Source organism: Oryzias latipes, chromosome 9, assembly GCF_053564925.1.
Source record: "Oryzias latipes strain Hd-rR chromosome 9, Olatipes_Hd-rR_3.1".
NCBI classification, from domain to species: domain Eukaryota; kingdom Metazoa; phylum Chordata; class Actinopteri; order Beloniformes; family Adrianichthyidae; genus Oryzias; species Oryzias latipes.
Window position 1 is genome coordinate 13,430,773 of NC_136245.1, and position 27,675 is coordinate 13,458,447.

The window sequence follows — 27,675 nt, forward strand, 5'->3', positions numbered from 1 at the left end:
TAGTTTGAACATATAAAGCGCTGCAGCAGGCGGCCTCAATGTGTTCACTGATGACAAAGAGAGGAGCAACAGCACCATCAAACCTTAGCAAACTCGCTCAAATGCAGCAATGTTACACCTCTTTGGCAGATTATTGGAAAATCCACTAATCAAACAGTGAGCAATGGGATTAGTCAGTGGTGGGAAGTAAATACAGAGAACTCACTGTTTTTGAGTCCAGCTCATGCCTGCTCTGAGCCAAAACTTTATCCACGCCGGCCTGGTCAACAAAAGTGACAAATCCAAACCCCCTGTAGGAAATTAGGAGAGCAGATTATTACTGACATAGGAAGTGATGTTACATGAGGAGAAGCAAGGAATCACGCAGGCCAGATAAACTTTCAGCTCCTGCGGAGGAGCTGGGCATGCAGCTCCCTCACCTCGAACGCTTAGTAACTGGATCCCGCATCACCATGCACTCTTTCACTTCGCCATACTTGCAGAAGTACTCCTTCAGACCCTCTGGGAAACAAAAACAAAAAAGTGGCATGAAAATAATCATTATGTCTAAAGTAATCAAATTTGATTTTTAAAAATAAAAATTTGCAAAGAGTTAAGGCTGAGATTTATTTATTTATTCTTTGTCATAAAACTTCAATCATTTTTGGATGAAAGGTGTCAACATATATTCAACAAGATGAGGGTTTAATCATTTCAAATTCTAACATGTTTTTATGAATTACCAGTATGTGATGAATGAGGGTATTCATTTAGAAGCAGGTTTCACAGCAAAATTCCACAGAGGAAACTATTTTAATTAGAGGAAACAGAAACTCTAAAAAAAATATTTGGTACAATAAAAAAACTAACACCCTGACTTCATTTAGAGCTACAAGTGGAAACTGATTTACCTTGTGTTGTCTGCCAGCTTAGTCCACCTATGAACATTTTACTGTGAAAGAGAAGAGAAATATTTACGTTTCAACAAAGGGTCAGAATGTTTCCTTGCAGTCCCAGTCATAGCGAAGTTGTTACTGAGGTTTTCAGAGTGTACTCCAGGAGTAACGGCCGGATTTGAAGAGTATCGTTTCTGCTTTTACGCTAATGGAGGTGTGTATACGAATGAGTGAGAAGGTGGTACAGCACCGGGATTGTTTTTCTAAGGCGCGCGGGACGACGCAAAGTTTGAAAAGAAAAGAAAACTAGGGGGAAAAAAACACAAAAGTTTCTTCTTATTACCAGGGGTCGTGGGGAGAGTCCGCGTTGGACAGGCTGCTCTGGCTCCCTTCTGTCTCCATTCCGTGTCCTCGAGCCGTGTGTGGGGGTCTGGATGCCGCTGCGTGGGTCCGGGCCGAGTCGTCCGGGATAACAGGCGGAGAGTGAGTGAGAGGAGCTGGGCGGGTTTGGCCCGGGGTGACAGAAAGGGGAGCGGGCCAGATGCAGGCTGGGACAGACTCCACCTCCTCCACTCAGTCCCTGCTGCTGTCCCTCTCTCATCCCACCACCAAGGCACGCCGCCCGGCGTCCAGCTAGCTGCTGCTAGCACCACCGCTTTAGGTACATATTTCAACGTAAAAGCATCATAAAAGCAATTTCATGTTACTATAATAATCATCATCTAATAATAAGGTCTAAGGATAACTTTGTATTAATGCTACTTAAATAATATTTTTTGATGCAACTCTACTCATACTTAAACTAAAGTGCAGTTTTTTTTGCCTTTACTCGTCCCTAATAAGTTTATCAATAACATTTATTAATAATTAGTTTTGACCAGACTTCTCATATTTGCATGTAATTATTATAATTAATTTATGTGACTGGAATTCAAGTATTTTACAGTTTTAAACACTAATACTGTCTCTAAAAGTGTGTAAAATGGTATGATTAGCCAAATTTTTCAATGAGTTCTGGCTGAAGTTAAAAAAAGTTAACTTTGCTGCCACATGTGGTGTGAACTGTTAAAGAAATAAATTCATGAAAGCAGAAAAGTGGCACTTTCAGTTTGTTTGAGTTATCAGATTATTCAAATGATCAGGTAACCAGGTTAAACTTCTTTTTTCAAAGGCGGTACGAACCATAATACCATGGTAAGATGCTAGCTGTATAAAAGTAATCAGAAAAATGGATGCTTAAATATATGTGCACAAAGCTTTTTTTAAGTACGTATTCTATTTTAAGATTAAGCCATGTAACTTAATGTTTTTGATGCAACACATCAGATCTGATTAAAGCAATCTCAGATATTTGTAGTCATGTAAATTGACCTAGAAACAACAATATTTATTTTATTTGTTTGTTTTTTTATTTTATTTATTCATTCATTCATTCATTTATATATTTATTTAACCAATACTGGGTCATTATTGTGAAGAAAAAGTTTGTTTACTCCTGCCGTATTCTGGCAAGCCATGACTAAATTTTCCCCCACAGGGAACGATAAAGGTAGTTGTCTTTGGTTTTATCCTAACCTGTTCAGAATTCTTCTTGAAGCTGTTTCAACAGATAAAGGAGGTGAGAGAGTGCAGTGAAAGTTTGACAGACTTCAAACTTTATATTAATGATGTGTGGTTTCTTACATATATGCTTTGTCATATAGTCATCTTCATAATAGCCCAAACATAACTGGGCTCTAGACGAAATTTTTGCACTGGTTGCACTGGTGTGCCTAACTTTATTTCTTAGGTGCACCAGCACGAAAGTTTGGTGCAGCCACCTTCTCAACCACATTGTATTTAGCTTAGCAGATTTACACAGTTCTTTTCCTTTTTAATTGCGGTATAAGAATTAAGCCTTGAAAATAATTAACAGACAATCTGGTAAACATAAAGCCCTTTAATCTGCAATAATGATAAATGACATGAAAAAGTTGGTGTTTAAAGTCCTACTCCAATGAAATCCAAGCTTTTGGTGTTTTAAACATGTTCTTGTAGAATGTAAAGATAGAGGACAAATATAAAAGAATTTAAGATTAAAACTGCATTTCTGAGTATGTCTTTATTCAGATCTGAGTAAATAAAAACATGCTGTTTGAAAAGCTCAAATTTGTGATGCAGCAAGTGAAATGGGTGGACTAATGTCTCCCTGCTCTGCCTCATTCTGATGGATCCACTTGCAGACAAATAGATCCGTGTATGTCTTCATTTTACTTGTCTGAGCTGGTATTTGGCGCAAAACTGTACAGCTGGATAGTTCAAATATTGCCCGCCATTTTTGTTGCACCGAAAATTTATATTGGAGTTGTCAGGGGCTGTAAGCTAGCAGGAGAGAATGTAATCAAAGATTTCATTGGATATCAGCAGGGTTACTTCCGCGCCAACAGTCCTGCCCACAAATCAAAGGTGATTTTCTGATGAACTGTTGCTGCTCTGCAGAAACTATATCCTAGAAAACTACACGGATTTTTTGATTTAACTTAAAAACGGCATAATCATAATTAAAAGACCACTGGGAACACTTGTAGATCAAAAGATGATCGGAGTGGGACTTTGAAATGCTTCACTGAAGTGAAATTTCAACTTAAAAACTAAATAACTTGTTTTGTGATTAGTACAGAGCATATCCAGAATCACTTCATAGTTATGTCCTGAATTAAAAGATTTTTCAGTAGCAACAGCAAATGTACTGTATGTTTGGGTCAGCAATAACATTCGTGTTTTTGGTTAAAGGCGCTTTCATGTCTAATAATTGTCTGTTAAAATGATGCACAAACGTCATTATCCAGTCAGTGCTGATGCTACAATACCTACCTTTTCCAATTTCATCTTTGCTTAATTTTTTCTTTGCTTAACATTTCTTTTTATTTTCTGGAAAGTACTTTTGTTTTCTGAAACGTTTTATTTTTATTGTTATTTATTTTTAAAACGTCACCTAATATAGGTTTTTTTTTTATAGACAGTAAATCTTCAGCCATTCACACGATCACTGTGAATCAGCTGATTCTAACGCAGAGAAAAGCGGCTTTTATTTCTGCCTTTGCACCGATATGCAACACATTAATATCGTAGAGAGCTGCGACGCGAAGCTGCTTTTCTCTGCTTCAGAATCTGCTGGAATCATGATAATTATGTTAATAGTTGAAAAGTTACAGTAGTCAAAAGAATCCATACAGCAGGAGTGGAGTTTAAACGCCAGCACTGGGCGTATGTGCACAGGGTACATGCGCACGGACCAAAACTACACATTCTAACAAATAAAAACAAGCATTTTTATTCAAGGTGTGTGTCACACCTACACACACATACAGGAGAGAGGCTTTTAGAGTTGCAGAAATGATGTTTCTTCTTTTGGCTGATGTGATTCGCACGTATTTACGTGCGATCAGCACAAAAATTGATGGAAATTCATCACGTTGGCCACACGTAATACGTATGTCCAAGGTTGCATTTTGCTGTTGGCCTCATGTAATTAAAATGAAACTTAAAATGTAAGTCCCATTAGTTCCCACACACACCTAAGTGTGTGAAATGTGTTCTCCTTCATTTGGTCAATCCCATGTAGGACTGGTGAGCAGCAGAAACAGCCGGACTCAGGAACCATTTAACCATAAAACCCTAATCGTATCCTTAACCCTTCCTCTAGGTCAGTGCCCCCAAGAAAAAAAGTTCAGGACTTGCCGCACATATTTCAAAAGTTACATGTGAATAGACATTTTTTTTGCATTTTTTTATTTTTTCTTCCTTTCTTCCTTTTTGTTTTTGTGGGCGCTCCATTAAAACATCCCGTCAGATGTGGGACCAAATTGCATAACTTTGTCTAATAACTCTGATTTTTCCAAATTTGACAATTTATAAACAGACAGTTTCAAAATCTATAAATGTAGGAAGAATATATGTGCGTCTATGTTTTTGACTACAGTGCAATCAGGAATGTGTCCCCCTTTTTAAATGTGCCCCATATTGCAAACTGGCTTATGCTAAGAAGTTTGTGTGCTCATTCATTGGTGGGCTTTAAGTATTTAATCGGCACCAAAGCCAGCTCCAGCTAATCTTCTAAACATTGACTCAACATGTGACCTGGTAACTAGCGTTAAGGCCGATCATTATCAATAGCCACAGAAATTTAAACAAAGTCGAATTGATTTACAGACCAGATGCTGTCCTGGCATTTGTTTGAGATGAGGTTTGAGACTCTAAAACTTAAGTTTGAAGTTGGTTTTGCTTATTTTTTTGGAGCGCTGTTATCCATTGAAACACATAACTTACTGAGACCGGCCGAAAGAGTGTAGCTGTGCAGACACATTGTTCTCTCCAACACATTGAGCGTAGCAGCGAGTGTCCTGCCTGCACGTAGGCCTTCTCTCTGCAGAATAGATGAAGCTTTGGAAGTGGGACAGAGGCTATTTGGACAGGAATTAAGGGGTGTGTTAAATTTCTGCATGCATGATCAATGGAGTTGAATGGTGGAACTGGGGGTGGGGAGAGGAGGGGGCAGCACACTAGGTTGAGGTAGTGACAAACTGGAGGACATACAGAGAGACCGCCAGCAATGGCGTACTAATGAGAGATGGACAGTTTGGATTGTCCCAATACCAATCACCGCAGCTTTGAGTTCTGTGTCGAGAAAAAATGCGAGCTCTATTGTGTGCTGCATGTGTTCCTTTTTGATAAACCTGGCCTGAGTGATGGAGCATTAGTCACAGCACTGTCGGAGCTGCTGGAAGTCTGAGCACACTGCCCTCTGTCCGCCTGGGTGAAGAGTTTCCCCAGAATAGTACAATGGAACTTAATTACAGGTCAGTGGCATGTCTCAGGAAGATAGAGGCAGTTCTGTTACCCCTTCCAAATACAATATAATGCCATCTTCCCAATGGTGGGGTGGGGTAACAAGAGCTCGACATAAAAAGGTGCTGATGGGCTGAACCTGAGAATGGTACAGGTTAATCCATTCAGAAAAAGTAAGCATTTTAATCTGAAAAGAGAGAGCAAAGATAAAAGACCGCTTTAACTCTGAGGTTTTTGCCCATTTGGTTTTGCCCTTTTTTCCTTAGAGCTCCAACTTATCATTCCTGCCAGTGTTTGACAGGAAACAAGAGGTGGACGAAAGAGCACAGGGTGTCACGATGAGGGGTTGGCTCGAGAGCCGGTAGGACCCAGATGCAGAGGCGGAGGCACAGAGTTCAGGGACTAGAGGGTTTAATGAACAAAAAGCGCTGCAGAGCAGGATTTCAGAACAAACAAAAACTTACTGTGGCGTGGCGAGGGACATGGAAACATGAGTGTGGCAAAAACATGGAGACACGAATACCATGACAAAAGGTAATGGACCAGCACAGGAGGAAGGCAGAGACAAGACTTAAATACAGACAGGGCAGACAAGACACAGGTGAAAACGATCAGGGCAGATGGGGACCAAAGGAAGTAAAACTCAAGAACCAAGACAAGACAGGAAACCTTTCAAAATAAAACAGGAAACAGAACCAAACAAGACAAAACAAGAACCAAGACGAAAAACAAGACACAAACTCAAAACCTGACAGTACCCCCCCTCAAGGAACCGCTCTGAGGTTCCAAAAGTGTCCCAAGGGGGGGGCCCCGGAGGACAAACCTCGACGGGCATAAGAGTCCAAAGACTCCAGAGGACGGCTGGGGGTCCGCGCCGTCCGGCGAGGCAGGTCCGGAGGACAGCTGGGGGGCCGAGCGGTCCGGCGAGGCAGATCAGGCGAGGCGGCAGGCGTGGAGTCGGCGGGCCGGTCAGGCATGGGGTCGTCAGGCAGGGGGTCATCAGGCAGGGGGTCGGCCAGCAGGGGGTCGGCCGGCAGGGGGTCGGCCGGCATGCGGATGGCATGCCGCATGCGGCCGGCCGGCATGCAGTCGGCCGGCATGCAGTCGGCCGGCATGCAGTCGGCCGGCATGCAGTCGGCCGGCATGCAGTCGGCCGGCATGCAGTCGGCCGGCGGGTCGGGCCAGCGGTCGGCCGGCGGGTCGGGCCAGCAGTCGGCCGGCGGGTCGGGCCAGCAGTCGGCCGGCGGGTCGGGCCAGCAGTCGGCCGGCGGGTCGGGCGTGGAGCCGAGCTCTGGCGGGTCGGGCGTGGAGCCGAGCTCCGGCGGGTCGGGCGTGGAGCCGAGCTCCGGCGGGTCGGGCGTGGAGCCGAGCTCCGGCGGGTCGGGCGTGGAGCCGAGCTCCGGCGGGTCGGGCGTGGAGCCGAGCTCCGGCGGGTCGGGCGTGGAGCCGAGCTCCGGCGGGACGGGTGTGGAGCCGAGCTCCGGCGGGTCAGGCGTGGAGCCGTTGGAAGCTGGGACCGGTCAGGGTGCAGCCGACAACCCCCTGGGAGCAGGGACCGGGCGGGGTGCAGCCGGCATCCCCCTGGGAGCCGGGACGGGTCGGGGTGCAGGCGGCACCCTCCTGGGAGCCGGGACAGGTCGGGGTGCAGGCGGTGCATGCGGACGGCATGCCGCATGCGGACGGCCGGCATGCAGTCGGCCGGCATGCAGTCGGCCGGCGGGTCGGGCCAGCAGTCGGCCGGCGGGTCGGGCCAGCAGTCGGCCGGCGGGTCGGGCGTGGAGCCGAGCTCTGGCGGGTCGGGCGTGGAGCCGAGCTCCGGCGGGTCAGGCGTGGAGCCGTTGGAAGCGGGGACCGGTCAGGGTGCAGCCGACAACCCCCTGGGAGCAGGGACCGGGCGGGGTGCAGCCGGCATCCCCCTGGGAGCCGGGACGGGTCGGGGTGCAGGCGGCACCCTCCTGGGAGCCGGGACAGGTCGGGGTGCAGGCGGCACCCTCCTGGGAGCCGGGACGGGTCGGGGTGCAGGCGGCACCCTCCTGGGAGCCGGGACGGGTCGGGGTGCAGGCGGCACCCTCCTGGGAGCCGGGACGGGTCGGGGTGCATCCCTGACCACCATTGGATGAGGGTTGTGCAGCCGCATGTCCCGCTCTGCTGGGTCCAGAAAATATGGCTGGTCCATTCTGTCACGATGAGGGGTTGGCTCGATAGCCGGTAGGACCCAGATGCAGAGGCGGAGGCACAGAGTTCAGGGACAAGAGGGTTTAATGAACAAAAAGCGCTGCAGAGCAGGATTTCAGAACAAACAAAAACTTACTGTGGCGTGGCGAGGGACATGGAAACATGACGTGGCAAAAACATGGAGACATGAACACCATGACAAAAGGTAATGGACCAGCACAGGAGGAAGGCATAGACAAGACTTAAATACAGACAGGGCAGACAAGACACAGGTGAAAACAATCAGGGCAGATGGGGACCAAAGGAAGTTAAACTCAAGAACCAAGACAAGACAGGAAACCTTTCAAAATAAAACAGGAAACAGAACCAAACAAGACAGAACAAGAACCAAGACGAAAAACAAGACACAACAAACTCAAAACATGACACAGGGATTCCAACAGAAACAGAGGAAATTGTGAGTTTGAAACCACCTGTGAGGGTGCAGGGAATCTAAACCTGCTCACATTTTCAATCTAAACCTGCTCACAAAGTCAAAACATTTGAAATCGGGTTATACATGAATATTTATTTTAAGAAGTTACAGTTAGTTACACAAAAATAAAAAAGGAGTTCTAGAAAGCAGAAGGTTGACATTTTACTCGTGCGTTACGATGCTAACAATTATGTGATCATTAAATTTTATAACCATTTTAACAATCGTTACCAAAACCCTTCTAGAAAACAAAACAAAAACAATGCTCCTTTTTGTGGTTTTCACAATGTCTTTAGACTAGGTCTCTTTGGGAAAAACACACTCCAGCTGCCACAGAAGTCCATCAGCCTGGGCTACAGACAGGAGAAGGCGAGGCTTGTGCTTGAGCTGAGAGTCTCAGCCAACCGACCCTTTTGTAAGAAACACCAAGCCACCTGTCCGAACCAGGTGCAAATGGAGGCAAAAGAGGCCGTCATTAAGGCCATCAGCAAGCATAAACACAACAAATTTGTGGGAAGGACGCAGTCAGGAAAAGCGGGCTTAGGCTGGGGAACAGCCCCCAAGTTCTGGTCCAAAGCCACAAGACGGGAGAGGAAAAAGACAGTGATTGAAGAGATGACCAGGAGCTAAGAAAACCAGTACAAGATCAAAGCACTCAGCCAGCCACAACAAGGGCGATGGACAACATGGGAAGGCTTGGTTAATAGGACCATCAGGTGGTCCAACATGTGGAAGATGCCTCAAGCAAGACTGAGCTTCCTCATCAGGGCCACCTATGACAAACTACCAAGCAAGACTGAGCTTCCTCATCAGGGCCACCTATGACACCCTACCCAGCCCCAACTGCCATCTCTGCAGCACTACAAACCCTACGTTACAACACATCCTATCCAGTTGCAAGGCAGCTCTGGCCCAGGGTAGGTACACATGGCGGCACAACCAAGTCTTGAGGAAACTGGCTAAGGCCCTTGAAGTACGGAGGATAGAGGCAGCCAAAGATCATCTCACAAAGACACCTACATTGATTCACTTTGTTGGAGAAGGGGCTGGAGCACAGAACACCATCCAGAGAGGGACACCATCACTACTAACACCAGGATGTGACTGGAACTTAAGGGTGGACCATGACCGTCAGCTTAAGTTCCAGTGAGCAGAGCTCACAATCCCTTGGGAGGGAGGAATGGAGGCTGCATACGAAAGGAAGATGGACAAATACGCTGAGCTGAGTGCAGAGAGACTGGGTGATCAACCATCATCTGCCCGGTTGAGGTTGGTTGCAGGGGCTTTGTTGGAACATCCACCAAGCTCATGCTTAGGAAGATGGCAGTGACTGGGTAGAAGTTGAAGAAGGCACTCAAGGACTTGGTGGAAGAGGTGGAAAAAGCCAGTTTCTGGTTATGGTTAAGGAGGAGGGACAGTTCATGGGGAAAAAATGGGTCCTAGGGGCAGCTGCAGGCGGCGGCAGGGAGACGTCTCTGCCGTTGCTTCACCACCGTGAGATGTTCCGGGATTAATGGACCGAAACATCAATGAAGAGTGGCTTCTGGCTGATGAGCCTGCAGCTGCCCTACTGGCGGAGATGCGTCATGTAGAAACACCACGCAGGAATCTTTTACCTGTGCTTTCACCTAGACTGGAAAATCATCTAGTCCAGACCGACTCCGCTTAATTTGGTCCGGATCGAGTCCTAAACCATTCATTTGGTCTGTATTCAGACAGCCATCAAGAGGACTTTCCTGCTTTGAACCAAAGTTTGTGAACAAAACCATGCCTAAAGGTCTCTTCAGTCAGTGTCCAGAAATTACGAGGGACAGGCAAGGCAACTAAAGCTACAAATTATGGAAGTCTTGCACTTTGCAATCCTTGTTGGGATAGTTCACTTATTCAAACTTTATACTTCATGGAACAATTTTTAACGCCTGTTTCAACATCAGGTACAACACCTTTAACTGCTACTTTGGTACGGCAGAGTCATGCTGGAAGGTGGCTGCCAAAGAGACATTGGCTATGAACGTACACTGATAAGTGTAAATGACATAAATTGTCCAGAAAACAGTGTAAGCCAGGGATGGGCAAACTATTTGACTCGTGGGCCAGATAGGGTTCTAAAATTCGATAGGAGGGCTGGACCAGGAGCAGATGGGTGGGGTGAGAAAGAAATAACGTGGAATCTGGATGAAAACATTTGGATTGAAAATTATATTTTAAAACAGAACATCTTAGAGTTTTTAGTTTAAAACTTGTTCTCATTTTAGAGCCAGTTGCACCAATGGCTTGATGTACTACATGTAAAATTTAGAGAAATGAGACATGTGGTGTTTGAATGATCGTAAGAATGAAAAACATCAAATCTTCCAACACCACATGGATGCTAGCAGGGTCCCCAAACTTTTTCTAGTGAGGGCCACAATAACTCTTTTTCTTTAAAACTTTAAACTTCGCTTGTTTTTCTTTTATTGTGAAGCCGTTTGGGGAGTTGTAAAGTGCTACATGAATAAAGTTTCATTCATTCTCTCATTCATTCATGATATTTTAGAAAAATAAATAACACAATTTCTGAAATAAAAAATGACCAAATAATTTTAATAATAACTTTGATTTTCAAAGACAAAAAGTCAGGAAAAACAATACTGATAGACTTTAAAAAGAACAATAGTCTATCCTCTCCCATTATAGTCGCGTTGAGACCTTGAGGACTGCAGCTCCTCATACGTCTCAGAGTTTGCACTAAACTTCCAGAATATTACTGAGCAGCTGCGTTGTGTCCTGCATGTCTGTTTCTCATCCAGTAATAATGAAAAAAAAGCACATTTATGTCACCTGCTGCAGCTAGGCATATATCTGCGTTACCTTTTCACCAGTACAGAGCTCCTTTGTTTATTGCAGGAGTTACATTCTAAAAATAACCCATGATCGGTGAATTCCGCAAAGGAAAACTCCTCACTAGTGTTGTGAGATCAATGTGTGGGTGTGTGTTGAAGCCGGTGTGTGTGCGCTTGCGCGTGTGCAGGAAGGAGGGGGGCTGGAGCGAGAGTGAGTGTTTGGAGTGCGCATTCAATTTTTGTGATTGAGTTACGGAAAATAAGTAATTAGAAATTTTCTCCAAAAATAATAGATTGGTTCATCTGTTGACCCACTCTGGAGTCTCTGAGGGTTTGAATGGGGAAGTGAACCCCAAAGGCAGATCCGCCTTCGGCCCTTGAGAAGATTCCCTAGCGTCTTCCAACCACGGTCAGAAAACCACGCAGGAAAAGTTTAACACTACACACTATCCTTTTCTCAGACAGACATGAGAATTTTCACCCTTTTCTCTTGTTTAAATTCTCAATGTTCAAACTTTCATAGAAAATAAGTCCAGGATCTTAGAAGGAAAACAAAGATCTGATCACGATCAAAGATTTCAGTAGATCTGGGGGGTATTCCAGGAAGCATGTTTAAACTACCTTGACTTAAACCCTGAACTCTGGCTGAAATCCGCCTGAACTTGCTTACTCCAGGTATGTCGGTTCCAAAAGACCGGATATGAGTTAGCGTAATTATGCTCGACTTGGTAACCCTGGGTTAATGCACGTGAACGGCGTGTATATAAAGACATTCTCAATGGATCGCCAATTTCCGGAGTCACAATGGAAACGCGTGGTGGGAAAAAAAAAAGCGCTACACTTCAGTGAGACAGAGTCGGAGATTTAAATGACGGCGTATGAGGATTATGAGGATGTCCATCAAAAAAGTAATACTGCTATATCAGCAAAAAAGAGTTTCTGCTTTCCATTTTCCTTGTGACGCATATATATATATAACTTATCCAATTTTGCCAACTTAAATGAATTACTTCTATTGGTAACAAGTAATTGAGTTAAATTTATTCAACCTAATTTCTTACGTCTACTCTATGAAATTCATTAATTGTTTATCAACTCAAATTTACATATGTATCTAACTAAATGTCATATTACTCCAATTCAACTAATATTTCTTCCATCTTAATTAATTATAATTCTTGAACTATGTCTAAGTTTGAGCCGGCAGATATACTCATTTGTATAACAATAAAAAGAACGAAACAATATGCCTAGGGTGCATGAATCCATTCATATATTTCCATCATTGTCACTACAATAATGAGTTGGTAGGGGTGCTATATAACCTCATCATCTTCTTCCTCCCTCTCACTCAAGGTGCATAGGCTTAAGCATAGAAGGACAAAATAACTCGGCAAAACACTGTAAAATAGCTAAAAAACTAAACACATTTGGTCAAAAACCCACACTTAAACCCAAATCCGTCCAGACATGCAAAGGGAATGGTATCCCACAATCCTTTGCGGTGCCGATCTAACAGCAGCACCAAATTTACACCTACTTAATTGAATTAATTTGAATGAAAGTACACTGACCAAAAATATAAATGCAACACTTTTGTTATTGCTCCCATTTTTTATGGTATGAACTCAATGATGTGAAACATTTTCCACATGCACAAAATAACCAGTTCTCTGAAATATTGTTCACAAATCTGTCTAAAACTGTGATAGTGAGCACTTCTCCTTTGCCAAGACAATCCATCCCACCTCGCAGATGTGCCATATAAAGATGCTGATTAGACAGCATGATTATTACACATGCCTTAGACTGGCCACAAGAAAAGGCCACTCTGAAATCTTCAGTTTTGTTTTATTGAGGGGGTCAGGGGACTCAGACAACCAGTCAGTATCTGTTGTGACCACCATTTGCCTCATGAAGAGCGACACATCTCCTTCGCATAGAGTTGATCAGGTTGTCTATTGTGGCCTCTGGAATGTTGGTCCACTCTTCTTCAATGGCTTCAATGACTTCCTTAGCCTCAAACTTACCGTGGGAGCTAGGATAACCTGCTTTCTGGAATACCCCCCTGAAGAGCTCCGCGTTTCTGTACAGGAGACACGGCATGGAGGAGATTTATTGACAAGGTCTTCAGCCAATCAGGACACAGAACACTGTGCGCTGTTTGAAACAAAACAAAAAAGCAGCATAATTGCTCTAAAAGAACGAGCAAAACCACGTAAGATGTGCATAGAAAGGTAGGAATGCCTTCTGTTCTGTTTGACAGGGATTTTAGAGGGATTCAGACCGGAGTATAGACTGCAGAATGGTGGAATAAATGTTCTATGCAGGTCTTGATAGTATGGCCAGATAAAATAAAATCGTGCTTCTCTAATATTGTTCAGTGGGCCGGACCAAACATGGAGGCGGGCTTGATCCGGCCCGCGGGCCATAGTTTGCCCACCCCTGGTGTAAGCAATATGTATCATGTTTAAAGTTGTTTTAACAAGTCTGCGTTCATTCAACCACATGAGATGCTGTGTCTCATCATCGTGGCCTCATGGCATTGTTTTAAAGTTAAATATGTTAAGGAACCACATGGTAGCTTTTTGATGACATTACATCAGCATTGGGTGCGTACTGCTGACAATCGTCATGGCTCATCGGTTTCTTCATTCCTAATCTGTTTACATCACATACATCACATCACCAGCTACGGTGGCCATTTTGATCCAACTGTTCTGCTGAGAATGGATTGTTTTCAGACTGAGGGTGTTTTCAACCTGGACGCATTTGGTTTGCTTAAAGTGAACAAGAGATTGTAGTGTTATCAAACAGAAAAAAAAGAGTCCAACTGTTAACTTGTTAGAACGTTTATTTGACACAGCTGAAAGTACTTCTTACATGCTTCTCTGTGTCTCCTAAAGCAGCTCGTGCCCGGTGCTGCTGCGTCGTCATCCCTAAAAGCTACCTTGTAGTTACAGAATTCTTTTAAAAACAATGCCATAACACCACAACTATGAGATCCCGCAAATAATTGAAATTTGGTCAGATGAATGCAGGCTCATCAAAACAACTTTTAATGTGATACATATGCTCCTCACTGTTTTCCCTACAATCTATATGTGATAAACATTTATTAGCATACCTTCTTAGTTGTTCTTTTGCCACTAACCTTGTCTTGCAGCATGACTCCACCATACCCCAAAAAAAAGTTAAAAGGTGTTGTACCAGATCTTGATACAGGCGTTGAAAATTGGTCAGCGACATATAAAGTTTGAATAAATAAACTATACTGACAAGGACTGCAAAGCGCAAGACTTCCATAATTTCTGCCTCCAGTTGGTTTGCCCTGCCTTCTTAATTCCTGGCCAATGACTTAAGAGATCTTTAGTCACATGGTTTTGTTTACAAGCTTTGATCCACAACAGGGGGTATTCCAGGGGCCTGTTTCAGAAAGGAGGTTAAGTGTAAACTCTGAGTGCGTTAACACTGAAATCAGGGAAACCCTGGGTTTTCCGTTTCAGAATGGGAGGTTTGTTAAACCAGAGTAAGCAGAGTAAGTCAAACCCGTTTCTGAAAGAGAGGTAACTTATACTCGGAGTCAGTGTCCATGGTCACTTACGCTGTAAACCTAACCTGGTCAGGAGCAGGTTTTATTCCCTAAACTCAAGGTTTCTGCTGGTCCCCTCCCCTTTTTAAAGACGAAGCGGTATTATTTGCTTTAACCATTGAAACAAAACATTGCCCACATTTCCGTCACACAGAGACGGTCTAAGTGACAAGAATGGCTTGTCCTTTTTTTTGGAGGACCCAATAGACGAGGAGGCTGCATTCATTCGTAGAGAATTACATTTACGTCGTGCGAGGATTTTGAGACCTAGACTCGATTTTTTTGTCATTTCCCCATACGTTTTTGTTTGAGCGTTACCGTCTTTCGTTGCAATCAATTACATATATACAATGAAAACAACATTAGATATCTATTGCTATGTAGATGTTTCATATGTCAAATATTGTATATTGTATAAATATCGCCATTTTTATTTCACACCTTACGCTATTTAGAAAGTTATTACAGCCAATATTTTATAACAATGATTTAAATGCAAACTTACGCATTAACTTGAACAGCTATGTTTTCCCACGCTAAGTGTCTCTGTTTTGCAGATGCAGCAGTGTTGCTTTTCTTCCGGAATATGTGCTCATATTCACTGCAACTCTGCACAAGCACGTCAAGTTCAGCTGGCGAAAAATACGGAGACCTCGTAGTTAACCTCGGAGTTAAGCGTGCGGTGCGCACGCTTAACTCCGAATCAGTCCACTCAGAGTTGATTGACCTAACTCCGATCAGCTTCTCTGAAACAGAAAACTCAGAGTTGTTAATCTCTCGATTGACCAACTCAGAGTTCAAGTTTAACCTCAGAGTTGGTTGAACCTCCTTTCTGAAACAGGCCCCGGGGGGTATTCCAGGAAGCATGTTTAAACTAGCCTGACTTTAAGCCTGAACTCTGGCTGAAATCCGCCTGAACTTGCTTACTCTGGGTATGTCGGTTCCAAAAGACCGGATATGAGTTGGCGTAATTACGCTCGACTAGGTAACCCTGGGTTAACGCACGGTAAATAAAGACATTCTCAATAGATCGACGATTTCTGGAGTCACCATGGAAACGCGTGGAGAAAAAAAAAAAAAAAGAAAGCGCGACACTTGAGACGGAAGTGAGACGGAGTCTGAGATTTTAATGACGGCGGATAGAAATTATAAGTCCATCAAAAAAGTAACACGGCTGAAAGATAATTTAGTTAAATTTATTCAAACTTAATAATTGTTTATACAACTCAAATTTACGTATTTATCTAACTAAATGTCACATTACTTCATTAATCTTTTTTCCATCTTAATTACTTATATTTCTTGAACTTTCATATGTCTAAGTTTGAGCCGGCAGACATGCTCATTTTTATAACAATAAAAAGAACGGAAAGTTTGAGCCGGCAGATATGCTCATTTTTATAACTATAAAAAGAACGGAAAAAAATGCACGGAGTGCTAAAATTCATCACAGAATATTCCATCACTGTCATAACAGGTTTGGGTGGTAGAGGTGCTATATAAACTCATCATCCTCTACTTTACTCTCACTCATGGTGCAGAGACTTAAGCATAGTAGGACAAAATAGCTCGGCAAAACACGGTAAAACAGCTATACAACTAAACACATTTTGTAAAAAACCCACACTTAAACCCAAATCCGTCCAGACAGGCAAAGGGAATGATATCCCAGGATCCCTTGCGGTGCCGATCTAACAGCAGCATCAAAGTTACACCTACTTAATTGAATTAATTTGAACGAAAGGAAAATAATTGTCTGAAAACTATGTGTTATTTTTAAGGTGACCTAACAAAAAGATGATTTATCTTAACTGAAGCAAATAATTAAGTTAGATCAAAGTAAAAAAGTTTATCTTTCCAACATCCATATGTGGTCTTATCACCCTCTCATGGTGGAGAAAGTATTATCTGAGCTTTTTCATCCACTAAATCATCTTCAAACGGACACGCCATGCTGTTTCACCTCTCTGTAAACAAACTAATCTTCAACTAAACCTGCTCCGGACCAGGTTATGTTCAGAGCATGAGTTGCCATGGTAACTTGACCTACCCTGAAACATACCTCCATTTCTGGAACCGAAAGCTGAGTTTATCAACTTCCTTAGCCTCAAACTTATCGTGGGAGCTAGCATAACCTGCTTTCTGGAATACCCCCCGGAGCTCCTCTGTGGTTTGGTCCACACAAACCCTCAAACTACAAAAACAGAGTCGTAGATGTTTGCTGCAGCAGACAGATAGCTTGTCTCTATTTGATCTCTAATGTCAGCAAAGCCGCGCGGATATCGCTGAAACATGTAATCTCTCTGACTGGCACACCGCTGAGTTGGTATCGAGGAATATGAGTCGATTTCCATGGATGAGCCAATGAGCGTTTAGATCCCGCCCACTATCACTGATTGACAGACAAACCTATTCTCCAGAAAAAGCTCTTCATGAAATAAATAAGCCATTGTGAAAAACAGCAACATGAAATAAAAACAAAGCTACTTTGGAAAATATTGATTTTGAAATACGAGCTTCTGAAAAAAGACAGAATTATAATAATATTCCACATGATTAAAAATTAATATTTTAAAATGCTGTTTTAAAATAATGAACAGGTTTTTAAAGCAAAATGAAATATATTGAATAATATAATGGCTTATATAAAATCAGTATGCAGGTTTTTCACAATTTCCTGATCTTTTTATATATTTATGAGAGATTTATTGGTTAATTGTGTATTTGCATGAGGTCATATTTATTTATTTAATTAAATATTTATTTATTTAATTATGAACAGTATAGGACTCCATACAGAACGGGTACAGCATGACCAACAGGCACAGCCAGCTTCTACTAACTTCAGCGAGCGCGTTTACCGAACACACACACACCCACAGGTAGACCCCGCCCCCTCTCTCCCATCAGTCACCAGCCCACCGCTGATTGACACACACTGTGGTCTAGCAACTGACAGAAAGAGGGGGGCGCCAGCAGCCTGCAGCTCTGTCCAAACCCTGGGTCGTTTCACTACCCCCCCCCCCCCCCCACCAAGTCCCTCGCCCACGTGGGACACATATTACCTGACCCACAATTTTACACACCAGGAACGTGTAAAGAAAAACGGGACAGAACCATCATCATCAACACAGTTTTCCTCTTTTTTTTTTCTTTTTTCTTTTTTTTTTAAAGAAGGTTTGGGTAGACCACCAGACCTTCCGGAGGGACCAGGGCGCATTCTTGCCCTCTAAAACAAACTGTCCCACCATTAACAACTTTCCCTGCTAAAAGGAAGCAACAAAGTCTCTGAATCGGCTTGGAACTTTCCTCTGACGCTGCGGCCTACCCCGCGGAGGCAACAGGGTTAAGAGGGTTGGTGTTGCTGCCGCTGGAAGTGGATCTGGAGAAGCTGGAGGGGCAGAAAAGGGACTTGGTGTAGAAACCAGCAAGGATGGGACAGCTGGCGTTGTCTGTGTAGGCGCAGCAGAGATACCCCGATAGGGAGCCAGTCTGTCTCTGTGGAGAATCCCCTTTCTCCCTCTGTGTGGAAACTGCACCCTATAAACGACTTCTCCTAGCCTCTCTAGGACCCTGTATGGCCCAATCCACTGGCTGTCCAGCTTTAGACATCGTCCCTTTTTGCGTTGGGGGCTGTAAACCCACACTGGCTCGTCAACTACGAAATGTCTTCCTTTAGCTTTCACATCATAGTGGCGCTTTTGTCTCTGTCCGGCACTTCGCTGCTGTTCCCGAGCAAGAGTATGTGCGGAGTCCAGACGCTCCTGAAGTTTCCAAGCATACTCAGGCCCCAGACTCGTGTCTTCAGAATCGGGTGGCCGGCCAAAAGCCATCATGGCCGGTGTACGGAGCTCTCTTCCCAACATGAGAAGAGCAGGTGTACAGGATGTGGATTCCTGCACAGCTGACCGACATGCCATTAGCACCAGGGGAAGGTGGTCATCCCAGTCATTTTGGTGCTTTGATGTGATGATAGCTAGTTGCTGCCCCAAGGTGCGGTGAAATCTTTCCACCAATCCATCACTCTGCGGTCGCAAGGGGGTGGTGCGAGTCTTGTGGGCACCAAGGCGATCGCACATGAGGGCAAACACCCGAGACTCAAAGTTCCGGCCCTGGTCGGAGTGTATGGTCTCCGGAACCCCAAAACGGCTGATCATGCCCCCCAGAAGGGCATCCACCACCGTTTCTGCCTCCTGGTCAGGCAATGCGTACGCCTCTGGCCACCGAGTAAAATAATCTATAGCAGAAAGAACATAACGGTTACCTCTAGAAGAGTGCGGCAACGGGCCCACAATGTCAACAGCCACCCTCTACATCGGCCCTCCCACCTGAAATGGTTGGAGAGGAGCATGTGACTGGCCTGAAAAAATGTCCAGACCCCGCCACTCCATGCATGGCCCGCAGCACCTCCAATTGAAGGCCCTTTGGGACCACGATCTGCCACTTCTTCTCACCCGTTGCAGGCGCCACCCATGCCCGCTGTAAGACACCCTGTTCTAACCGCAGAGCCTCAAACTTAGACCAAAACCCCTTGCTTGCGGTGGATAGTGCTGCCACTTCCTCCCACGGTCGGCGCTGCTGTGCGACAACCCACTGCAGCACAGGCTGTAGGTCCACATCCTGCTCCTGTTGCCGTTTCCACTCTCCCATGTCTACAGTCTGCAGCCCCCGGCAAGTCCACTCGACTACTGGCTGCTCTGTGGCCCCCATTCCTACCTCCTGTAGCTCCTTTTCTCTGGCCTCCCTCTTCTCACAAAATCGACAAGCATCTGCTGCACATGGACGGCGAGAGAGAGCTTCTTTATTAGCGTGGCGTGCCCCAGCCCTATGCTCCACCTTAAAGTCAAAAGCTTGGAGCTCTTCAGGCTCCTTGAACATCATGAGCAATTGCAGTGCAGAGTGATCAGTCCTCACTGTGAATCTTAATCCACACAGGTAGTATTTAAAATGTCTGATTGACAGCACCACTGCTAGCAGTTCTCTGCGGGTGACGCAATACCGCTTTTCGTGCTTGTTAAAATCCCGGCTAAAATAAGCGACCACCCGCTCCCCTTCTGGCCCCGCCTGGGACAACACGCCTCCCACTCCAATACTGCTAGCATCTGTGTCTAAGATGAAGGGTAAGGAGGGATCAGCCGGAGCCAACACTGGAGCTTCACTCAATGCACGCTGTAGGCAACTGAAAGCCTCCTGGCATGCCTCGGTCCATACATAGTCTCTGTCCTTTTGCATAAGCTGAAACAAAGGAGCGGCTGTGCATGCAAAACCCCGTACGAACATACGGTAGTATGACGCCAGGCCTAAAAAACTCTTCAGTTGTTTCTGAGTGGTTGGAGTGGGCCAGTCAGTTACAGCCTGCACCTTTTCCTTCATAGTGCCAATCCCCTCTCCTCCCACCTTATGTCCCAGAAAGAACACCTCCCACTGCATGAAGTGACACTTGTCTGGATGTAACTTCAGGCCAGCCATCCTGATTCTTGTCAGGACCAGCTGCAAGGAACCCAAGGCTGCCTCAAAGGAGCTGCCATGCACAAGTATGTCATCCAGATAGACCAGACATTGTTGGCGGGGTACATCGGCCAGAACTTTGTCCATCAGTCTGGCAAAAGTAGCTGGGGCATTACAGAGTCCAAAACAAAGGACCTTGAACTGCCACAAGCGTCGTCCAGTACAAAACAGAGGCACTTGGTAATACCCACTGCGGAGGTCTAAGGAGGAAAACCAGGAGGACCCTGAAACCAGATCTAGCGACTCATCAATGCGCGGAAGCGGGTACGAGTCTTTCTTTGTCACAGAGTTCAGAGGCCTGTAGTCAGAGCAGAGACGCCAACCTGACACCTTCTTTGGGACCATGACCACAGCTGCCGCCCATGGACTGTCTGAAGGTTCGATTATGTCTGCCTGCAGCATTTTGGTCACAGCCTCATCACATGCCTGCTGTCGAGCCAGTGGGAGTCGACGCGGGCGGGACTTAATAGGCCGTGCATCACCCGTGTCAATCTCATGTTGCACCAGCTCCGTCCTCCCCACCTCTTCATCACTCATGGCAAAACAGTCCTGAAACTCCACTAGCAGTTCCCACAACCGGTCCCGTTGTTGTGGTTCAAGACCCTCGCAGTTTTTCTCCCATATTTCTCTTATCACCTCCACCGCTCCCTCTCTCTCCATTTGAGCTCCAGCAGGAGAGGTTGATGCGCAAAAATGTCTGCTTGAAGTGGCACAACCGCTGTTACTCCCAGAAGGTGACTCTTGGAAGGGAGTGACACCAACTGTGTCTGCGGCCCTAGCTGTTAGCCGCTCTGGGTGTCCTTCTTCACTACACCTAGGAAACAAGGTGAAAACCGACCCCGCGAAGAAGTTCACAGTCCCTCTTAACAGATCTAACTGACAGCCTGCAGCCCTTAAAAAATCCAGGCCCAGAATACACGGGTCCTGCACTGCCGCTATCCAAGCGGTGTGGCGAAGTGTTCTCCCCCCAACAGTCCAAGAGAGCACACCTTTGCCTTTCATTGGGGCCAGCTCACCTGTGACAGTGCGTAGACGTACCAAAGTGGGCTCCAGCACGGTTCCCTCTGGAACCACGTCAGGTCTCACTACAGTGACTGTTGACCCTGTATCCATTAGCGCCAAACAGGGAACCCCTTCAACTGTGACAGGAACGTAGCAAGAGTCTCCAGTGCCGGCACGTCCCACCGTGATGATTGGCTCCCAGTGTGTGGTGGCGTCTGCTTCTGGGGAAGGCTGCGCCTCCTGGTGGTAGCGAGAGAATTAGCTGGGGTGGCACATGCAAAGCAGAGGTCTGGGTCTGCATATCCCCCTTTATGCAGACCCAGAGTCGTTTCCCTGCAGTCTGTTTGAGTTGGGACACTCTCTGACCAAATGTCCAGGCTGACCACATCCACAGCAGGCCTTGGGACCTGGGTGAGGTCAGCGGGCTGTCTGTAATGATACAGCTCTCAACAGTTCAGTCATTTCACTCACCCAGGCCGGCTTCTCCACTGTATGACTCTGCAGTTCCCCTGGCAGGGCGGTCTCCATAAGAACCGGGCCCACCAGAAACCGACACTCCCCACACATTCTCCCTCTCCACTGCCATCTCCAGGGCTGCCTGCAGGGTCTGAGGGTGCAGCAGCTGCATCTGAATGCGCAGCTCTGAGGGTGTGAGAGCTCTAATGAACTGGTCCCGCGCCAACTCGCTCTGTACGCCAGGGGACATGTGTGCATAGGCCCGCCGGGTCAGGTTTTCCACATCGTTGGCCAACAACCGTAGTGGCTCACCAGACTTCCTGACCCGGTTACTCAGTTCATTGCGCAGGAGTTCAGGTTGTAAGCACTGTCCAAAATGTCGCTGTAGAGCACCCACTAGTGCTCCATAATCACGTCTGTCAGCCGGGTTCAGCAGCAAAAGACAGGACAACGCATCATCGGTGAGGGAAAGTGCCAGGTTTAGAGCCTTCTTTTGAACAGTCCATCCTTCAGCTTCCGCCAACAGCTCAAATTGCGCCAGAAACGCTTCCCAATCTGACCTACCGGTGTACTTGGGGATCTTGGTGGTTGAGACAACAACTGGCGTTCTAGAGCCGACGTTCCCGCTCAAGGCTGCATCATGGCCGCCGATTCCGGAGCGGATAGAAGTGTCGCGTGCCAATGGAGTTAGTCCCGCTGCGTCAGCCATTCTCACTGCGGCCTCCCTCACGCGGTCTCTTCCTTCACTTGTAGCTTTAGCGAACTCCTTGACTGCGTCATCCGACCAGCCGCATGCGCCGTCTTCCCCCGTTTCTCCGCTCACCTCTTCTTTTACTTTAGTCTTTCGCCGCACGGCCATGCTTCCAAAGCTAGCTCCAGCTAGCACAGCTAATCCGAGCGCCGGCGTGAACCAGTCTGACCGTCAGTACGCCGCCCCGCGTCCGAAATCACTTCTGACACCAGTGTAGTGATTGCAAGGAAGCTCCTTAGGCGGCCGGTTGTCAAACAGCTCTTTAATAATATTTCTCTATCTCAAAACGGGTACAGCATGACCAACAGGCACAGCCAGCTTCTACTAACTTCAGCGAGCGCGTTCACCGAACACACACACACCCACAGGTAGACCCCGCCCCCTCTCTCCCATCAGTCACCAGCCCACCGCTGATTGACACACACTGTGGTTTAGCAACTGACAGAAAGAGGGGGGCGCCAGCCACCTGCAGCTCTGTCCAAACCCTGGGTCGTTACAATATTTATATGAGATAAGAGCCGTTTTGTCCTCTTTTGTTAAACATGTGTAACCCCGCCTACATTGTACCACGCCTTGGTCTGCCCACTGCACCCAGGTATAGTTGGCCATGGGATGGAAAATTCTTTTAAAAAGACTGTACATGTTGAATGAGAAGTGTCGACCAGTTGTATTTTTGTGAGCAAGGCTGAACCAGGAGTGGGTCGGAACCAGGCGAGCTGCTCATCCTTGGAGCAGCTCCCTTGTGCCAACGACTACGTCAGCAAACAGTAAACAGGAGAAGTTCATACAAATATTTTTAAAAAACAAAACAAAAAACTAATGGGCTGAGTATTAGGTTTAAAACAAAATCTAAATGTTGACATTTTTTAGGTAAAAATTTGTGACTATTGACCTGCGTCACCGCCAGAACTCCCGCCGGCGTGTAATCCCAACAATGTTCCGACCCAGGTAGGACAACGATGGTGAATTTTTAAAACTTTGAAGTTCCTGAAGAAAACAGTACATTTAATGGCACCTGGGCAGATTTGTTTGCTTTCAATGACTTTTACAGTTGATATGTAATGAGGAATAAGCAAATAAAAAAAGTCTCAAATGGCAAGACAATCCATAATAAGCATGCAGCTTTGGCCCAACATCCTGATTGAGATGAGAAAAAATGTTGTTTGTTGACAAAAATCTATTGTAGAAGCGGATTAACTGCTAGTTGATTACCACATATTTGCTCGTTTTGTGGCCTCTCAGGAAGTAGTTCTCCTTGGAAACCAATTAAATGATAGAGGATACAGAAAAAATGAACATCTCTTCACGAAATTTAAAAATGACTGAAATGATGAAATTCACTGGAAACACCAGGTTTTCCAAAGGGTATTGCGGCTCCCTTTGTTTTAATTTCTGTGGGAAACTGGTCCAAATGGCTCTTTGAGTGGTTAAGGTTGCAGACACCTGGTCTAGATTAATTATTGAACGACATTATAACGAACACACTTGTCCCCATATTTCATTTCATCCATCTATTTATCTTTAGAACACACTGAATCCCTTTTGGTGTCTTGGGGCTGCTGTATCCTACCGAGCCACTGTTGGGTTAAGACGGAGTACACCCTGAACAGGTTGTCAGTCTGTTGCAGGGCCATTCTCACACTCACTTGCACACTTAAGGGCAATTTTGAGACAACAATAAACCTGTGTTTTTTGATTGTGGAAAGAGACGGGTGCCCAGAGGAAACCCATCCATGCATGAGGAGAACATGCAAACTCCACACAGAAGGGACCCAGCTGGGATTCAACGCCAGCCTTCTTGCTGTGAAGCGAGAGTGCTACCCGCTGCGCCACGGTTCAGCACCCATTTCACTTTATTTCACACAAAATTATGTTTACAGAGAAGAAAAACACTCAGGCTTAACACTGCTGCCCTATCATAGACCTAGATTTCTTGAAATCATGGGTTTTCAATGACCTTTAAAATAAAAAAGGGGCATGTCTACTTTGAACATATTACAAAATTGATGTATAGCATTTTTTTTCCTAAAGTTAGGAATTAAAAGTAAAACTTAAGGAGCAACAGAAATATTTAGTGGAGTAACATTTTTCTCAAAATGTACTAAAGTGACGGTAAATGATTTTATGTAAATTGTTATGTCACATGTCTGCTAGATAATTATTTCAACCTGGCACATCTTGTCAGGGGTCGCCACAGCAATGATTCACACAGGTGGTTTGGCAGTGAGTTTTTTATGCTGTGTGCCCTTCCTGACACAACTCTGTATTTAAGGTTCCTAGGTGACCCAGAAAAAGAAAGACAACTAGGAAGAAAGTTTTATAAGTACATTCAAAAGACACAAAAATAATCATTTGAAAAAAGTATTTTTAATTAAACCTTATTGGCTTTTTTGTGTATCTGTGTATAATGTTTAAGTTATTTAGATACTTCTTATTCTTGTGTGTGAAGCTGTACTCGAGCTCCTCAAAGGATTTTTCAAAGCATTGTTAATCACCAGCTTTTTACTGATAAGTGTATATTTACACTATTTGCGTTTATATTTACTTTATCTAAAAACTGAGAAGGAAGGGCTATATTCTAGATGCTAGAATCTAAGCTCTTAAAAACATTCACAGTTGTTTAAAGTGTAATTGAAGGAGAACGTGGCAAACATGCTCACAGGGCTTTGTAGAAGGAATTAGACATTCACTTCCTAAGACAACCTCAGCTTTGTTGGTGGGAATCTATGGCTTTGTTTAGTATAAATTTTGTTTCATATACACTAGCTTGGTTTTATCTTTTTTTTATTTTTTATGTTTATATGTTGTAGATTAATTATTCACAATTTTAGAACATTTTAGAACAGATGGACTGTTTTCAATTTGGGTTGAAAGCATTAAACGTTGCATGCTTGGTTCCACAGGGCCCTTTGACTGCAACAGCCTTCACTAACGGCTACCACTGAGAGTGTAAGTCACTGCTCTTCTACTTGTCTTTTTCTTCAATGCAACATCTGAAAAACACCTGTTACCTGACCAGTAAGTGATCCAGCTGCTTTGTGTTTCAGTGCAGAACTGCAGACTGAAAGCTGGAAGGGTTAGAAGCTGCTACAGAGCTGATCTGGCCCGTCTGTCAGTGTGTCCTGTCAGTGATGATTGAAACTTCACCTCACTGGTCCTTGTGTCAGCCACATCCAGCCGAATAATCTGATACTTTAAAAAAGCAAAAGAAACATGTCACTTTACACAACAGCACCACAATTAAATATTTTTTTCTGTGCGTTTTTGTTTTTGTCATGTTGGCTGTGTTTGTTTTTTCTTTTTTTCGTGATTACTGTCTGTCGGCATTTGTTTTAACTGTTTCTTGGGTTATTTGACATTTCCAACCTGCTCTACATTCTCCATAGGTGTGAATGTGAGAGTGTATGGGTGTGTGATTTGTGGTCCTGCGACAGACTGACGACCTGTCCAGGATGTCTTCTGCCTCTGTCTGCTCCCGAGTGGCCGGGATAGGCTCCGGCAGCCCCATGACCCCGAAAGGGACAAAATGGGTTTAGAAGATGAATGAATAATAAAAATGCCTGTATTGCATTTATGTGATATTGTTTCAGACCAGAATTCACAGATACATCAACCGAGATTCTTGTAGGAATTGTCAAAGGACTACAAAACAATTTGATAAAAAAAAAAAATCAATGAATATTTGTTCAATATTTTTACTTCACCAATTTTGTATTACGTCATCTTACTTGAAATCAAACAACCACCAACAACTCTATTTTTTGTTTGTCAAAAAAGGCACATTTGTGAATTAATACATCATATGTTTGAAACCAGCATTATATGTATTGGGCTCATTTCCTCATTTTGTTTATGTCTTCTGAGTCCCTCTCATAACCTGCTCTGATGGATAATTTCTCTCTTCCATTTTCTCTGCTTCGCTGCATCCTCTTCCCTCCTTTCAACTCCACACTCCCAGTGTCTCAGAGCTGTGGCTTTGGCCCTCATATTTGCCATCTTACGGGACATTACAGGACGCCATGAGGGGCCAGCTCGCTGGTTTCTGTGCCTCATCAGTATCATGGTCTCTCCTCTATTACTGGACTAGGGAGGCTCCATATGTTCAGTTAAGAAATTTGATCTTGTGATCCTTAATGTAGACGTGAATGTACACTTTACTGCGGCGTATATGCAGGGCACCCATGATCCGATAATTAACACACTTTTTTCTTCCTACAGCATGGGATCTGTAAAAGTGGAGAAGAAATTTAGACTGCATTGGTGAGATGGGCTTTGCTGGCTGTAGGGGGGGCTCTGCGTCTGTCATTAACAGCTCACTTCACTGTTGGATGCACTTTGGGTTCTGGGGTTGTGTAAATTACATTGTAATGAAACTATATTCCAAAAGTTTTATTATTGCAAGGTGAAAGGAATGATTAATTCTTCTTCACAGTAGTTAGCAAAAGTAGAACTTTCATAACTATGCAGAGGATTTAGTATTGCTGAGTTCAGGAAGAGCCATGTCTGAAATATTACAGAACTGACAAGGGTCTAGTATCCTTCACAAAACAATTCATTTAGAAAAACAGGTCTGAAGTTAAAATGCAAAAGACCATAATAAAACAATTACAACGTTAGCCCATTTAACCCAAAGAAGTAAAAAATAAAAAGTATCTAGTATTTAAGCATGTTGATCCAGATCAATAATTAAGCTGACACATGAAAGTCTTTGACAAAAGGTAAATATAACTTCAAAAACAATAGTTCAGCTTTACACTTTCTGTCTGGCATTCAGCAAATAGGCAGGAAATCTTTGGAATAACATTCTAAGTAAACCCAGGTAAACCTGGAGGTTTCATTGACCTTATTTTGACCCTGACAGACCAAAATGGGTTGAAGTGTGAATGTGAAGGAGTCATAAATTGGATGAGCTGCCACACCCCATACACAGTTACACATGAGACTGATAAGGGTTTTCTTTTACCATCTCTCATGTGGCTGTCATGGTTTGAGTTTGTTGTGTCTTGTTTTTCGTTTTAGTTCTTGTTCTGTCTTGTTTGGTTCTGTTTCCTGTTTTGTTTTGAAAAGTTTCCTGTCTTGTCTTGTTTCTTGAGTTTTACTTCCTTTGGTCCCCATCTGCCCTGATCGTGTTCACCTGTGTCTTGTCTGCCCTGTCTGTATTTAAGTCTTGTCTCTGCCTTCCTCCTGTGCTG

General features: G+C 44.7%; 1 protein-coding gene and 2 long non-coding RNA genes across 5 annotated transcripts in view; 2 read left to right on the top strand and 1 right to left on the bottom strand.

Moving 5' to 3' along the window:
- msi1b (musashi RNA binding protein 1b) overlaps positions 1–1,613 on the bottom strand; it is a 27,427-nt gene extending 25,814 nt beyond the window's left edge. For both annotated transcript variants that reach the window (XM_023958662.2, XM_023958661.2), the window contains exons 1-4: positions 1,219–1,613; positions 891–931; positions 420–501; positions 206–290 (exon numbers count right to left, since the gene is read on the bottom strand). In XM_023958662.2, coding sequence (XP_023814430.1) covers positions 206–290; positions 420–501; positions 891–931; positions 1,219–1,277 — 267 coding nt within the window. In that variant the 5' untranslated portion in view covers positions 1,278–1,613. The remainder of the gene's footprint in view (positions 1–205; positions 291–419; positions 502–890; positions 932–1,218) is intronic.
- LOC144994556 (uncharacterized) lies at positions 1,397–25,670 on the top strand. 2 transcript variants are annotated; one of them, XR_013658117.1, is made up of 3 exons: positions 1,397–1,536; positions 25,387–25,432; positions 25,531–25,670. It is a non-coding gene; the product is annotated as an uncharacterized LOC144994556 (long non-coding RNA). The 2 variants fall into 2 exon arrangements; XR_013658118.1 differs by lacking the exon at positions 1,397–1,536 and adding an exon at positions 24,183–24,317.
- Positions 23,121–24,147, top strand: LOC144994557 (uncharacterized). Its single transcript, XR_013658119.1, has 3 exons — positions 23,121–23,250; positions 23,354–23,431; positions 24,009–24,147. It is a non-coding gene; the product is annotated as an uncharacterized LOC144994557 (long non-coding RNA).
- Positions 25,671–27,675: the final 2,005 nt, after the last annotated feature.